The sequence below is a fragment of the Plasmopara halstedii genome, assembly GCF_900000015.1.
Source record: "Plasmopara halstedii genome assembly, contig: Scaffold_322, whole genome shotgun sequence".
Lineage (NCBI taxonomy): Eukaryota > Oomycota > Peronosporomycetes > Peronosporales > Peronosporaceae > Plasmopara > Plasmopara halstedii.
The window spans coordinates 1,696,450-1,713,685 of NW_020187243.1; the positions used below are offsets into that span (position 1 = coordinate 1,696,450).

The 17,236-nt window shown below is 44.8% G+C and overlaps 2 protein-coding genes across 2 annotated transcripts; both read left to right on the forward strand.

The window, feature by feature from the left end:
• Positions 1-11,856: 11,856 nt before the first annotated feature.
• On the forward strand, positions 11,857-13,962 carry PHALS_08477 (Uncharacterized conserved protein; the record flags this gene model as incomplete). Its single annotated transcript, XM_024723831.1, has 2 exons — positions 11,857-11,897; positions 11,952-13,962. The coding sequence occupies 2 exons, from the start codon at positions 11,857-11,859 to the stop codon at positions 13,960-13,962; spliced, it is 2,052 nt and encodes a 683-aa protein (XP_024574768.1).
• A 138-nt stretch (positions 13,963-14,100) lies between these two features.
• PHALS_08478 (uncharacterized protein) lies at positions 14,101-14,922 on the forward strand (the record flags this gene model as incomplete). The annotated part of the gene is made up of 1 exon (XM_024723832.1): positions 14,101-14,922. The coding sequence occupies one exon, from the start codon at positions 14,101-14,103 to the stop codon at positions 14,920-14,922; it is 822 nt and encodes a 273-aa protein (XP_024574769.1).
• Between the last annotated feature and the right edge of the window lie 2,314 nt (positions 14,923-17,236).

Here is a 17,236-nt window from a genome sequence, read left to right on the forward strand (position 1 = left end):
AAAAATCAACTACTCTCAGCGTAAGTCAACAGAAGTAGATAATTAAGCCTTCCCAAGATCTTCTTCACTTCGGCAAATACCGCCTAGTGATCTTTTGACCAATCCCACTTAGCATTTTTCTTTAATCGTTAGGGGTTACACCAACGCTGCAGAGTTGCGCGTGTATTTGCGCAAATAAATGGCCTCGTCCAGCCATAGTCTCAACAGTTTCACATTGTTTGGCACGGGACAATTATTTTTAGCTTTGACTATCTCCGGATTTACACGAACGTCATTCTTGCCCACAAAGCAGCCGAGAACGGGGATCTCTGGATCGTAGAAAATGACTTTTCAGATTAGCGTAGAGTTTATTCTCTCGCATAACTTGGAAGACTTGACGAAGATGATCAAGATGCACATTATTATTACTATCGACGTAAGAATACGGGTAGAATTTTGATGTCGGGTGCAAACTTTGTCAATGGACGAAAAAGATCCGTGACCATTCTGCTGAAAGTCGCGGGAACGTTTTTTCAAACCTTGTGGCATCACTAACCATTCCCAAAGCAAACCACTAATGGTACTGATTGTAGATTGTGGTGTAACATTTTCGCGCATTCAATTCTGATAGAAACCATCTTCTAGATCGATCGCACTGAAAATAGCACTGCCAACCATTCCATCAAGAATCATATGCTTGCGTGGAACCGAAAATTAGGCAGTTATGGTCGCATCGTTAAATGTGTTAATAGCGTGAACAATGCGCCAACCATCTGTGGCTATTCACACAGAAGGCTGTACTATAATGCGAAGACTTACTCTCACGCACATGACCAGCCTTCTGTCGCTGCGCAGAAAATTTGTCAATTGCAATGATTTGTTACTTTGGCAACGGCCACTGCCGTGTGATGCAATACTTCGTATCAGGAAGGATGTCATTCTCATGACGAATGCGTCTGTCAGATAGTAATTCGTCCGGAACCCTGTCTGGGAATGTATTAGCATATTTCTTGACAAGTCCATACACACGGTTTGAGCTTAAAGCGTCCCATGACTGCTCATCAAACCTTACCTTTTGTTTATTCTCATCAAAGACCTCCGTAGTATTGATGTCATCGTCGAAAATATCTTCGACGATAGCACATATTTGCAAAATTTCGCCTTTCGTGGTTTGATGTCATTCTAGGCGTGGCGTGACTTGAAGCTTCAAGCTACGCATTATACGGTAGGTAGGAATCTAATACCACATTCATTCCTCATGCTGAAAATTTGTTTGGTCGTGTATCATCTCTGATAGGTTACAAAAGCACTTTTAGCTTAAACAATAACGTACGTTAACTTTGATGCGAGATGTGAGATTGTCCAATCGTCCAGCACTGATACTGTCTAGTGCCTTGTTAACCTCAAGAAGCAAAAGTGGCAAGGAGAAGCAGCTCAGGAAAAGATAGAGACACGTGATCGTACACCGCGATTTGTACAGTGTTTACACGCTGACAGAAAAATACAACAATTTGTCTTGGTCCCAGTATGTATCCCTGGTGAGACAATTCATAACATTTGTAAGCTAATGTCTCCTGTGTTAGAGCCAATAAAGAGTAGAAACGACTGGGCGTAACGACTTCTTGGGGACACAGGCGATTGTAAGACTAAGTAGAAAGGTTGTCGCATGTTGCTATTAAGCTTTACTAAGCTTTACCACGATAGGACGAAGTCACTGAGTCAGCATAATTGTTACACGCAAGAAAAGTTATATACTTGCGAATGGAGTAGCTGGGGTAGTCTGTTGGGTTGTGAGCTATCTCTATCTACCTCCAACATAGGCTCTAATAAAAGTCAGAGAAAATATTCGTATGGGATAATCGAAAGAATTGACGGACGGATAGATCACCAAGTGGTACGACTGGTAACGAGGGGAAGCTAAGATCATCGTCGGTTTGGGCAAGTCATTCACATGGAAGACTCGCCGAACACCGAGTGTTATGAGTGGGCAGCCACCCTCAGGATTTTTATGGGCTATTTAAATGCTTTATCGGAGAAATTTGACGTGGTGACAAGATACTCACTATGCTTATTGTTTCAGATTGAAGATAAAAAAATTCAATTGCTTTCGCCATGACCGTACACGGTCGTGGCGAAAGCTTGCGTCAGCTTTAGCGTCCGCAATTTGCCTTAACACATCGTAGCTTGACGATAGCGTGACGTAATCGGCGCGTAGCGCCTAAATCACATCAAAACCCTCAATTTTGCTACAACGAGCATATGAATTATATCAGCAAATCGAATTAAATTTGAGCTCCTCCTTTCCAATAGTAAAGCCAAGTCACTTTGTGGTGTTGTCACAAAATCCGGGACTCAATCATTGAACTGTGCAACATAATGTACTACCTAAGGCGATAAACACTGCGTTATTTTGCTCATTTCATGAGCATTTTCCTCCAGAATCGCGGTCTCCTTGCTCAAGAAATTCGGAAGATATTACTTGCAGCACACCAAACGCGTTCCTTTTATATATATGTTTTCAAACTTTTAGCTGTGAACGTGTTTCATTTGGTGCCTAGTTTCCTGAACAAGGTTTGCCAGAACATCACTGGGCGAATCTCGATCCGACACAATTGCCATCAGGAAGTCATATTGGCACATGAGGCAGCTCAGCTGTATTGTAACCGATAACGGTGTGTTGACAGGGTCAAGATAAGCCATCTTACCCAGACAATCAACAGATACCAAAATGCCGGTATTACTGGACGCGTTTCTTAGTCGACCAAGAATCACGTCTATACGTATGAAATAGCAACATTTCGCCGAAATTAGTAATCTTACTGAAGGAAACGGCGTATGCAACAATTGCAGCGGGGCTGTTGTAGCTCTTTGTTCAGAGAAAGCTAAGCTCAGGTCACCGATCTTTCGTTCTATACAAGTACTAGTTCGAGTGTAGCGGATCGCAATCCGCTACCTCCAAGAGCTCTCAAAACCTTAACCAAGGTGAAGACGTTCTTTAGTTCACAGATGAAACTGTATTAAATTGCTTATTTGCGGCAGAGCCGCCAATATCTACAACCTTTTAAAATGCATAACTACTAATAAAAACGCAAAATTACTGGCAGTTCTGCCACGTTGTGGCTTCTTGTTATGGTGTAACAACACCAAGGATTACACCATCTCGAGTTATACCCACCTTTTTACGGTCACATAATCTTGTGTGACCCACCCATTCATACAAGGGTACTTGTAACCTCGTTACACTCTCACCCATCAAAATTGTAATTACCCACGATTCACATCTCAACGTCGCCTCATACGAGGCTTGCGTTTCTGATACACCATTACGTCCCTCAGAACATCATTGAACATTCTCCGCTCAATGAGCTCTGCGTCCATGACACGGAAACCACTCAGTTTAACTGGTTCCGAGGTTCCCGCGGGCGAAGCCCTTTCTTTTTTTCTGCACGGGGTGTATCAACGGACAGTACGTCCGTGGCTTCACGGGAACCTCACCTCAAGCACTCGGCAACCGAGCGCCACACACCACGCCCGCCACGGGCGACAGATTTCCTTGTCGAGGATACGGAGGAAGTTGACTACGAGTCGTATACTCCTTTCCCAGCTTCAAAAGACGAGGAAGGCGAGGTGCGCCAACAGCGCAATGTGAACCCTGCTCGATCCTTGCGGACATCTTGTCCGTTTCCCAACTTCTCGACTTCCGGGGAATATAGAATTGTTACCAATCGCCTCGACGAGGCACAGGAGCAGCAATTAAAGGCTTCTCACAGAGCAGCTCTCATGCACTCATACCCACGTTGAATCTTAAACCTTCGTGTGGAATATGGCTTTCGCTCGGTGAATCCCGCTACTGAAGCAAAAGACGCGATCACTCGGTCGTTAGGTGTCGACGTAGTCGGGTCCCCAGCCGCAACACAAGCTGAGCTTGACCAGCGGAAAGCTCTGCAAGCTCGTTTCTTGGTACCTTAAAAAATTTCAATTGCTAGGTACCGCGCTCGGCTTCGAGCTCGAAGCGAAGGTACTCCTGCACCCGCAATGCAGACGATTACTGAGGTGCTCACCTTTTGCGAAATCGCTGCAGATGAGGAGGAGCTCTTTGAGCGATGCGTGCAGCGGCACCGAAACCTATCCTCGCTGTCTACCGTACAACGGAGCCAAAAGGAAGTGGACGTGCGCGTTGAGGGCCATCTTAGATTTGAATTTGCCAGATTCAAGGCGCAACGCCAACTTTCTTTCGTATTGTCGCCCTGCGTCGTATGGATTAATCTATCACGCTCTCGCGAGCTCAGCAGTCTCTCACACGGGTGAGTCTACGACCACAGCAGCTCAGAGCCATAGCTTGAGCTCAACACATGGCCCTCTGGCTTTCCGGGCTACCGCCAAGAAGCGTGGGCACGATGACTGGGCAGTCCTGCGAAATGGCATCACAAACTCCTAGGAGTTTTTGGAGTCGAGATATCCCCGCAACTTCACAAGATATTGGGTTTGACCTTGTCGACGACGTCGACCCACACGGCGTTCCACATGACTGTGGACGCCAGCTTTTTATCGAGAAAAGTCGGCGAGGGACAATAACGACTTGATCGATCGCCGTCCGGTGAGTCGCGATGCTCTCCGAGCCTTGGATTTATAGTTCGTCGTAATTGAATATCCGCCGAATATTATTCCGAAATGGCCTACCACTGTGCGAAAGAGCTCTAGAGCCTGGAGCACTTTGTGCACCAACTGCCTCACATTGAGGAAAATCGCGTTTTGTCAGAGCGGCTTCTGACCGCCGATCAGACGGACACGTCACTTCGTGTGACGGTTAAGTGCCTTGCGCCGTTGGACTCGAAAATTGTTGCACCCCGTGCTCAGAACCAGTTGCTGGTTCGGCTTCTGGGTGGCCGAGCGTCTTTCTGCACTGCTTTGGTGCCAACGATTTTGCGCTCACTTGTGCCGGATCCCGGTACGGCTTAAGCAAGTCCACATAAAACACCGGGTGGAAGCGCATCCTTCTCGGAAGATTAAGCGTATACGCAATGCCTCACTTGGCCACAACCTTAAAGGTCCGACGGAGCTTTCTCTTAAAGACATCAGAAACTGCATGGGTAGGAAGGCTTTCGCATTTGAAATTATCAGGTGTCCAACCTCAAAGTTCCCACTCTTTCTGTTTCTTCCATCTGTATATTCTTTCTGCCTCTCTTGGCTTTCAGCCTTCGCATTGCGAACGTGTCGCAGGACACTCATTCTGGTAGACAGATAAACATCGATTTCTTTACGGACAGTGGGAGGCTGCCATTAGCTAGCCGTTTGGCTATTCCTCCCCGACAAGCCCTGAGCCATGGAATGGCGGCGTCAGCGGGACGCAAGAATTAACAATCCTGTTCACGTAGAACGACGTATAACCAGTAGGTAAATACACTGCATTGGCTATCTTCATCCGTCCCCCCGTGGCCTACACGACTGTGGACAAGGTTGTCGTCAAAGTATGTCGGTGCATACGCCCGGTGGGGCCTGAACAAACGCGTCACAAGACGATGAAATGTTGCTGGTGCATTCGACAGCCCTTGGGACATCACCAGTCTCTCCCAGAGCATCCCGCTCGGAGTACTCACCGCTGTCAGCAAAATATCACTCGCTCTCATGAGCAATTGGTACAAGTGCTACCAAGTGCAGCGCAGCTGCCGTAGCTCTTTGCATAAAGGAAGGCAAGCTAAGACCCGATACCTTACGTTATATAAAAGAACCAGTACGAGTATAGCGGATCGCAATCCGCTACCTCATATAGTACTTTAAACCTTAACCAAGGTAAAGACTTTCTTCCGTTCAAAATGGAAACTGTATCATAAACCTAAATTCATCCTAATTAAATATTAAAACCTAATTAAAATGCTTAACTACTGGCAGTCTTGCCACATAGTGGCTTATTGTTTACGGCGTAGCAACACCAAGGTGTGATGACACTGACTTATGTAATCCGCACGTTTGTACGGTCATACAATCTGTGTCACTCGACCATTCATACAAGGGTACATGTAACCCGTTACAGCAAAGATCTAATTCACTTTTGTGTGTTTGCTCGTTCGCGCATATTTCCGCACTTATGCATGTTAGGCCAGCAACCCATTGTGGATCTGTATCGATCGCAAACAATTTAAATCTAAGCAGGTGCATTTTGAACTCTAATAGAGCATATTTCATTTCAAATGGCTTCCTGTCGTGAGCCGCGTAGCTCCTCTCTACCGTTTAATACAGGCAAAAATATTACGCCTACATGCTCATTGGCATCTACTTGGAGTAAAACACAACCCATTACAGCGGCTGAAGCATTGCATACGACATGGTTTGGGCGATCTGAGTTCTGAAAGACTAAATTGGGACACACATGAGAGTTTTTACAGCCTTGAAAGTACCAATCGACCGCACTCCAGTATCATTTATCAATTTGAAGAAGATGACAAGATTCCCCATCTTTGAAACTCATGTTTGCAGTTCGCTAGCCACTCCACCCCCCTATTTTAATGTACTTCCAGAACATCCCAGTTTGCGGTACTGACGGACCGAGTGGTGCCCCAACTCCTTCCATGTCATTCGGACAAGGACAAGAGTATGGCTTGGACTTGAATGCGCGAGGCCGCGTCGTCAAAACCAAAATTGAATTTTGCTGAAAAGACCGCTCGAAGTGCTACCAGGTGTAAGAGGGCTCTGCTCACAAGCAGTCCCTCAAACACAACACACGCAAATGTACGACAAGGTAGCGATTCTCGACGTGGAGGGAGAAGAACAGTCCCGACTTGGAGGGAGAAGGACGACTTAAGCCTTTTAGAGCATATTTGCAACTGAATTAAAAATAAGCTATGCTTCCTAGCTAAATGCAAAACACTTTAAGGGATCCTAGGGGTTATTATAAATTAAGGGTGTACAAAGGCTGAATCTCAGTTTCAACTAATAAAAGATCCTGAGTTTATGGAGCCTGAACTTCGAAAGCTTGAACTTCAACTTCCGTGGAAGGTTGCCAGTAGAAGTGACTGGCTTATGCCATCAATTTCGAAAGAAAGATTCACGTCGGTCTTGTCACCAGTAGAGCACCCAAGTGGGAACCAGCATTCTGTATCACACAGAATGTTTGTGACTTCAAATAAGAAATCTCGTATGCATTTGGAATTACCATAATACTGTAATCTTCTGTTATAAATTCCCACAATGCATACAGATGGCTAAGTGTAGCCCATTACAGCTTGCAAGAGATACACATGTCAAAGTGACAAAGGTGCATTTGGAATTTTCCGTAAATTTGTCTGTCGTTGCAGCGTGAAACGCTGTCTTGTATTTGACTCGAATTTGGAATAAATTTCATTAAAAAAATATGATTTGGAATGATTAGAATTAATAAGTTGAAAAGGGTCATTCTCTCCTAGTGAAACTCGGGGAGGAATGACTCCATGTTTACCAAGCAGCATGGCAAGAAGCTGCGATGGTGCGAAGGATATAAGATTGTAAGCAACAAGTTTTAGGAGTGGCTTTGGCAGAGTTTGACGTTAGAAGCAACAGTTGACCGTATTCTACAACTAAGACCGCTAGCAACCGTATATTGCTGACTTAAGTGTAACTATAACATGAACATGATTGAATGCGTGCCGCGGTCTAATGGTACAGCACAGCGGTACGCTGGATTCTCCTGTCCCAGAGCAGGTGGAATGCATTAGCGATTGTATATCGCGATCTTCTGAGCCAGAGCAAGTGAACACGGATGAAAGTACACCGCGAATAGATCAGGTCTTAAATTACTAAGTATAGCCCGTCTTTGTCACGATGTAGCGGTACTGGTGAGCCAGCACACCTCCGCCATACAAATTATGCAATGCAAAAGACTGTTCACTTGCGAATGGAGTGGTCGGGGTTGCTCAAGGGACTGTAAGTTTTATCTCATACCCCGGCATAAGCTCTCAAGCGTTTTGAGGAATTCAATCAGTGAGGTTATTTAATGGTATGACAGGTGCTGAACTCAGATCCACCTCGTAACCAGTCTTCGATGAGTTCATCGTTGCGGACACGCGCAGAAAACCGAGTGCAAGGAGTATGAAAACTACTCTCGAAAGTCTAACGCATTAACGGCAGATTTAATAAATACAAAAAAACGACATCGTTACAGTAGTCCCTCTGCGCCTGTCGCATCCGGATCGAATAGTGTGTGACGTGCATGGCTTGAACTCTGGGATCAGATAATGCATCAAATGACAATGGCCCTTGTCAAGCAGGCAATGTAACATCATTAACACTTGTTTTCGTGCGAAGCAGGAAGCGAGATGGGTGAAAGATTGCAAATCTTCTACTCCTTTTAGCCTTTTGATTCAAAAAAGCAAAACAATGTGTATACCTAAAATAAACTAGACGTGTGACAAACTACATTGGGCTTGCGAGCAGCTTGAGCGTATGCGCTTCGCTAAGCTGATTACTAATACAGACAATTGCATCTTTGACCCCATCAAAATTATCTTTCTGGGATGATTTATGGAGAAGCATAGTCGGCGTCAATATCACGCAAAAATTTAGGCCATCGCATACTGGACAAATGAGATGTTTCCTCATTTGTCTTCACATGAGTGGTTGGCACTCGAGCGGATGTGAAAAGCCATCAAAGAAGCTGCAGTTGTCAGTTTACTGCAGTCGTCTTCTTCGAATGACCTGGAGAACGCGGTTGTCAGTTTCATGCATCATGAGGTTATGGAATCTCAGAAACAGGTCGAAACCCCTGTTTCTTCTTACATAGCGAAACCTCTGGAACTGAACGTGTATTTGTACCGCGGTGGGGAGAGCAAGCCTTTTCCACAATGATTTGTCGAGCTGGATGCAGCAATCACTGCAAGACAACTGCGAGACCCCTTGCAGAAGTGCTGTTCGCAATGTCCAACCTTGCGGGCCGTGCGAAGAGTTAGGCATATGAGAAGCGTTCAGCCGATCTAAACTGCTTTCCCAGCTTTGAACACTTCAAAGACGAACTAAGAAAGGCGTTTGAGCCACCACAGAGTGAGTTCCGCGCCCATGCCGAGTTCTTGAAGCTTCGTCAAGGTCGTTACGACCTACACTCGTATGCACAGCGTGCTCGCTACTTGGTATCGTGCACTGTCGACGAGCCATAAACATTTCAGCGCAAGTTATAACGTTCATGACAGGCTTGAATGATGGTCCAATCCGGAATCAATTGTTCCGTGAGTATCCCAAGACTCTGGATGATGCCATCAACCGTGCGATGCAAGAAGAGTGTAGCATTATGCAAGCCACGTTCAACGGCTCCGCACCAAGGCAAGCGCGCCAGTCGACCGGTACATGTGATGGTCCAGCCACTTGACATTTCGTACAGGTCCGCACCTGGAAGTGTGCGTCATCGCAATGATAGAAAGTGTTTCCGTTGTGGGAAGCCGGGTCATATTGTCCGAGACTACAGAGTGTATTTGTTGAGTCGGCAACAGACACAGGAAGCTCGTTCGGATAACCGCAGACGCTTTAAAGGTCGCCGTTCGAGCGCTACCAAGGCAAGAGAAACGGGAACGACCAGTAGAGGTGGGGCTCCTTCTGGGCCCGAGAAGAGTACTATGAATGTTGTAGATACACGGAACTCTGGCTCCAACGTCCACGATGAGCATGCAGTTTCCAGTCAATTTCCTGAAGCGTATCGTTTGCCTCAATCATCCTGAGAGGTACCAGGGGTTGATGGATGGAAGTGTCAGGCAAAGTGCAACTTTGCCTGACACTTGAAGTTTTTGTAGATGGTTTTTAGAGACCACTACGAGTTTTGATTGGCACTGGTGCATTGAACAACTTTGTTCAAGCGCAAGTTATGACTGGGCATGGTGTTAGCCTGCTTGATGTGAAAGAAGAAAAGGCCATTCGTTTATCGAATGGATTTAGAATGAAGATGCCTAAGCAAGCCATTCGCTTAACAATGAAGCTAGCGGATTTCCGAGGTGAGGACAAGTTTATCTTATTCAACCTCGATGAAAAGCTCGATATCATCCTAGTACGCCATGGTTGAAGCGTTATCAGCCTAGCATTGACTGGATGAATATGAAGAATGTCTTCAAGAAGTTGTGCAGCGCTGCATGCCGACGAACGAAAAATTATGGGCATATCATCTGTTGAAGAAGTTAAAGATGTCCCAAGTGATATTGTGGTGTGCGATGGCCCCCATTTTCACAGGACAAGCCCAAAAAACGATAGTAACGACACCAACTGGAGATGGAGCAATCAGGCGACCAAAAAAGACTGTCTCCTTTGCTATCGACATGAAAGTCATGACGATGGTAGTATGAAGAAAGTGGGATTATCAGAGACAAAGACCCATCCCGAGAGAAAGAAGAGTTCTCCGTCAAGTATTTTGCGTGCCCCTGATCAAGGTACAATTTGTATTGATGAAGGAAGTGCTCAAAAACAAGACGCTTCAAACGACTTAATAAATGTTGTCGTCTACAACAAAGAAGGTGACCTCGATATTATCCATCACGTGAAGATTGAAAATCCTCCAAGTTTAGCCAAAGAATTGTGCTCCTTGCCGTTGATGAGCAAGATTATGCTGAAGCGTAGCCTGGCGGCAAATCCAGCCAGGACGTGACAACACTTCAAGCTGTCAGAAACATCAAGTTTTTGCAGAATGATCAAAGTACATTTGACACTTTCACTCACAGAATCACCAGAAGTCGGGCCAATAATGAATTCGTATTGGCATCTTTCAAGCCTTTGCGTTCGTTCTCCTGATTTCGACCGTCGTCATTGATAACCACAAACTCTTGACTGTTATTCCGTGTATACATTTAAAAATAAGGCGGCTTTGCCGCAGAAAAAAATAAAAGTCAGTTTTGGGTTTAAAACGGAAGTGTTAATCAGCCTTGGGTTAAGGCAATAATTACTTTTGGAGTAAGCGCATTGCGATCCGACTTGTTCTAATTATGGAACGAAAGGTCGGTGACCTAAATTACGCTTCCTCAAAACGCAAAGCTGCGGTAGCCCCGCTGCAACCCGACTACTTATCAGCAAAATGTTTTAGTGCTGTTCCCACTAACCACGTGCTCCATCAGGTTTGATCTAACGCAATTCTTTCTTAGTAGGTTGCTCAAAGCCTACTATAACTCGATGTTTCTTCTCGAGAGGTTCGTTGGGAGCCCTTGCGCGGAAGCTTGACCCTCAGCTTTTCAAAGCCGAGAAATGGGGCAGGCCTAGCGCAGATATTTACGCTACTACAGATGTCGCAACTGCAAGTACCACGATGCTGTATGACAGCCAAAACATTTCTTACTTTTTTGTCAGCATGATTATGATTCACAACTTATGGCTCACTTGTCGAGCTATCACCCTTTCTATCCAGAACAAAACATGCTTTGCATTTAATGCGATGTCCACCGCTTTTTCACGGGAGGCGGAAGCTTTCAGTGCAAGCCGCATTCCTCCTTGTAATTGTTTTCGTGCTTTCGCTTCCAAACGCAGGTCTGCCCAAATCACGGCATGAAGAGTTCGCAACTATTGAGCGTAAATTGATATCCGGCCTCTCTTGACGAGTGGACGAGAATTTGTACGCACATGGTACGCCTGGTAAGGCGCTTAAAACAAATATTCTGCGCGTTAGGCTTACTTTCGTATGCAGCCTCCTAGCATGGAGACCGCCAGCGCGACACTGTTGCCGCGTCAAGAAAATGGCCAAAACAATGGGCTTTATGAGGATGTTTTCCAGTTCCTCTTCTAAAGATGAGGGCATTTAATTTTATGCACAATTGGAAAAAAATGTATCTTAATAGTGCGTACCCCATTACACAACGAATATGAGCTTTTTGAGACCATAAATAATGTCCACCACACGGTTTTGCATTTTTGTAACAATTCGCGCCATCTTGAGCATTTTCGACCATGAGCGAAGGACGTTTTCAGCACTTGCTGCAGCCCATTCGGTCCGTCTATTCCTGAGTTTCTTGTTGCCTCCATCTCACTCGTTTACTCTTTAGGGATCTGAGCAAGAATTGGAACATTGATCTCGCTACTGAACTCGAGGAATACATGGACAAACTCGAGACCCTCAGCATCTCGTTTGATCCCGAAGATGGTGCTAGTATCGCAAGCAATAGTGAAGGTGGCAATGTTATGAATTTTGCCGAAGCAGCGTTGCTAATTCAAGGCACGAGCGTCATTTACAGTCGCAAAGTCGAGTATCTCCATGCCCTCGTGTACCAGACACTGGCACATTTATCAAAACAACAGGATGACACACAGCAAAGTCATTTGAACGGGGGAATAGATGCGAATCCAATCGAAAGAGACGAGGAAGAAGTGGAAAAAAGTGTCTTTTTGAATCCGTTGCCTCTTTATGATAGTTTGGAAGAAGCCAAACCGACCCATATCACTCTTAAGAAATCGCTTCAAGATGACGAGTCTGAAAAGGTTCAAAGAACACGAAAAGATGGTAGAGCACTGAATCAAAGCAAGAACAATATTCAAGCATCGCTCGCACTAATGGGGTCACTTGTGCCCGATGATCGTGAGCATGGAGAGACATTTAAGTTACTGTCATGCAATTTGCATGCTAGTGGCGTACTGCTGTTAGACGAAGCGAGTAAAAAGTATTTGCAACCAATGAATCATGTGGCTATGGATCAATCTCTTGCATTTGGCGAGACACCAGGGCGACAGAGAGGCATGTGGATCAATTCCGAGGGTGAGCCTCCTCCCATTACTACGTTAAATTTTGATGATATCGACGATGAAAATGAACCTGTTGACCAATTTGATTATCACTTTGAGGATAATATGAATGATACTGCAAGTTCTCCACATCAGGACATTGCAACTGATGAGTTACCACGAAATGGAACTTTAGAAACAGAACGACAAGTTGTGACAGATAAGGTACCGAGTGTGGAAAAAGACCCTTGGACTCCTCTCGATGCGTACGATGCGAGTTTGTCTATTGTGCGACCATTTCGAAAGGGACGATCATATCCACGAGTCCCAACTTACAAAAAGAAGAAACGTTTGATTGCACATAGTAATAAAGACCACGCGGTTGGATTAGAAGACGAGAATGAACAGGATGGATTATCTGATCTAGCATTTCAAGAACGTTTCTTCAAACACTCAAAACAACCACAATGGACTTCGTGGATCTACACGGAAACGTCAAGTGAAAATCCGCTAGAACAAACATGCAAGCGCTCATTTTGTAAGCGTTTGCTACTCGTTCAAACGTGCGTAGAATTGTGGCAACGCGAGGCAAAGTGGCGGAGTATCATGCGGCGACTTGAAGCGCGTGAAAAAGAGAGCGCACACGCGATTTTGCTTCGAGAGCAAGCGATGGAAGAAGAGGAGCGTATGGAAAAGGATCCAATTACTCTATCAACTGCACCAGCTCGACTGGATTCGGCTTATGATGGAATTGGGAATGAAGATGACAGTGATGATGATATGATTCATGACGATGGAATTGAGTGTGCAGATTTGGAACAAGGTCCCGAAATGAGTGAAAGTTTGAGCTCATTTCAGGATCAATCGAGTGCATTGGTCACTTATGAAGATATTTGTCGGCAACATTTAGCAAGTTTCATGGCAGGAACGGAAAAATATGTGCGCGAAACTGATTTGAGCAAACAAGTGACTGAGTGGCAAGAGAAACTCACGCCATTATTAAAGCAACAAGACACTCGACCACCTTTTGATATTCATCAATACGGTCGTGAAATTCTTTCTCGTTTACAAACACAGCAACAGGCAAAAGGAGTTACAAAAAAACGCACGAAAAAACGTACACGCAATAATGACGAGACCGATGCAGTAGCATTTGATACGCTCGTCCATGGTACAAGTTCATTTGAGGTCTGTCGCCTCTTTTTAGCGTCGTTACAATTAGCAAACAGTGGCAATGTAGCACTTTCACATGCTCAAACAGCAGCAGATCATGACCAAGTACCATTTAAAATGCGGTTACTTAGTTCTACTAATGCTTACGAAGCGCTGCAAGTTTAAATGTGGTAATGTACTTACACTCATTTTCCAAGATTTTGAGTGTGTAAGAGTGTTTGTCCTTTATAAGAATGACTTTTTTTCATAAGTGAATTACGTTCTACTTAATTTGTAAATTCACGGCAATCCAGGCGCGAAATCATGGACCTAGTGCCACGCTTGCTGGACTACGTGGTGAATTTCCCACGTACCGAAGACGCCAGTGAATTAAAAAGCCAACTTAGTGGCTGTACACACTCGGATCTTCGTGCAGTTTGCAACTTATTGCGCCTTCCCATCTCCAAGAAGAATAACAAGAAAAGCGGATACATAGCCACACTCGTGTCCTATTGGAGAGGTGATGTCCCGAAACCTTCAGCCAATACTATGATACCGACGGACAAGTCACAACCAAAAGCTCATTTGCCACATCATCCTATGCCAGTGCATGAAGCCAGTGATGTGATCAATTACGTGCAACATTTCGCTCCAAATGGGGATGTTCACGAGTTACGCGATCAATTAAATGGGTGCAAGGCAGTTATACTGCGCTCTGCTTGTGTCCAGTTGGATCTTCGTCCTCATCGTAAAAATTTTGCCAAACCAAATTTTGTTGATCTTTTGGTGGAGTATTGGCAACAATTTAGAGCTGGTTCTTCTCCTCGTATGGTTGCATCCTATACGAGTCCAGTTACGCTTGACCCTGAAGTAACACCAAGAAATGTGAATCATGAAATTGAGATAGTAAAGGAAGTGAGATCACGAGGCGAAGAATTGCTTTTGAGGAAAAAAAGAGCAAAGGTTGAACGCAGTGACGGTGAAGAAAAGTCGACACTGACTACTTCGCTCGAGAAAGCTAAGGTGGTGAAGGAATGGGCATCGGCTATTGAAATTCTATCGCGTGTGGATGGAAGTGCTGATAGCATAGCATCGATCAGAGCTTTGATTGATGATGTTGTCGAGAGTGCAGCTTTAAATTTGTGATGTTTAGGTAGTATTTCTACTGTGTAAAAGAGTTTTTTAGCTTTATAAGTATTCAAGTGTGTTTCGTGATTTTCACCCGGATGAAATATGATTTGTGTCGAACACACAAATGTATTTTGAATACAGTTTATAGAAGTGTGATACAGAGTTCCTTGGTGTAGCAAAATGAAATGCACTTATTCATCAACCAAGCGCTGTAATGCCTTCGTATACTCGCCCGAGAATGCGAGCAGAGTAGTCAGATTATAGAACAAGGATAAATCTGCAACGGCGTTGCTGTGCACTTTGCACAATCTGTGCTAACAAACGCACACACCGCATTGTGGTGAATGTACCTAACGCCATCTAGAAGCACCAAAGTAAGGTACTCTGACGAGCAAGTATTAGAAAAAAAATTGGCATAGCGAAATGGGACATATGCAATACATTGGTTTCTATTCTTGAGAGAATTCTAGTAATTAATGACAAAATTTTAAAGTAAATTTACATCTCTCGTGAGAAGAAGAGAAACTCAGATACCTAAGTACACGAAACTCCTCGGTTTCGTTTCTGGATGAAGCGTTTAGTTTGGTTGCGTGTATAATGTGGACTCGCAGAGTCAAAGCTTCTCCTGTGCAAGGTTCAGAGTAACGTCATCGCACTCGGTAGAACTTATCGTCAAACTGACGACCGAATCTTGTTAAGACTGCATTCTATGTGAGCGAAGGACACGAATTGTCCACCAATATTCCCGGGACATCAAGACACACTATTCGAGCCCCTGTATTTAGCTAAATGTAAGTAAATGGTATAATTGACGGCCCAAGGATCACATGCGGCAATCACTCGCACGTAGTCGCTCAATTGCTATAAAAATGCGCTAGTGTAACGACCCCAAAAATGTCTCACCTGAAAGCCTGTATGGCCGGCTAGCTTCAACATAACGAAGCTGCTTTTATTAGAAGTCCATTCATTTGAGGATAGGGAAGAAAGAAAGCATTTAAAGTAAGATCGAGGTGCCATATTCGGCAATGCTCCAGACGAAGCGTCAGCACGTCGTACTCGCGAATTACAAACTAGGGTATTTACGTTAATTACGCGTCATTCCTGACAAGAGAAATACTGGGGCGTCAGATGTCATGAACGCAACCGCGTTACCAGTCGTATCCTGTTCGATCAAAAGCCGTGACCACCCGTCAAGGGAGTCGACGATTAGAGGACTATATCCAAAAGCCACGATCTCTAAAAGCCGGGACGGCGGTAGCTCTTATTGATTCAGAAACTCAATGGTCGCCATTCCCGTGAAAGTCTCCTTGGAAGTGCAAATTGCACTTATAACTGCGCATCCATTCAGCCTTTTACGAAGTGCGGCAGGCATGGCATTAAATGCACAGACAAGCTTCCGTCCTGTGAGAGCCGATTGCAGTACGGATGTTGAAGACTTTATGAATGCGCTAGATAAGATGGACGTCTCCAACACCGAGAAAAATATGTGGCCTTTTAGCTGCCGAGTAGCACCGCAATACACACAAATATCATATCCAAAACAGTAATAACTGTCTTTGACGTCCGAGTCCCCTAATATATTGCTTGAGAGTCGAGCTTTCACGCTAAAACGAACCCACAAACCCCTTGCGGAAAACGTCAAGTCTTGGTCAGGTATAAGATAGCCCACCGAAAAAGAGCTGGTATATGTTGATCCTCGTGGAGGTTGAGCTCAACGTATCGAAGCCCTGAAGAGCGCTTACTAAAAGTGGGGCTTACAGCATTGGATTGTTGGTTGCAAACATCAATATCCCGGTCTTAGCAAGACCGTTTAAAATACTTCTAAATTCTAAAGTGTCGTGCGGCTATGTACGACGCGCAAATGTCAGAAGCCGTAGAGTAATTCAAGCATTAAAAAGATGCCAATCTATAATATAAATCTGTGCGATTTGCGACGAAGGCATATCAAAGATCCGTTTGATCTTGAGATGTTTGAGAGATCTAAGTGCGTAGAGTTCTGTCTTGTTTCAAGTTGGATTTCAGATCCGATCTCATCCGCGGTATGGCCTGCCTGAACCTTCATGCGCACGAGTTGACTGGAGAACAAAAATAATTAAGATTTATTTGCAGTTTCCTTAGGGTTGAACTTTGATGAGTCATCAGCTCCCTTCTGCTAGTACACAGAAGCTCTATTGGCACGCATGATCGTGAAGTGCAGGACAAGGATTCGCTCGAACTAAGCAGAAAAGATATTGCAGGTGCTTCAAGCAAAGCTCAGATAGCAGAAGCGGCGAATGAGCCGCAATTCTACGCTGCGATAGCATATCGAGGGGTCCAGAGTTTATCCCAA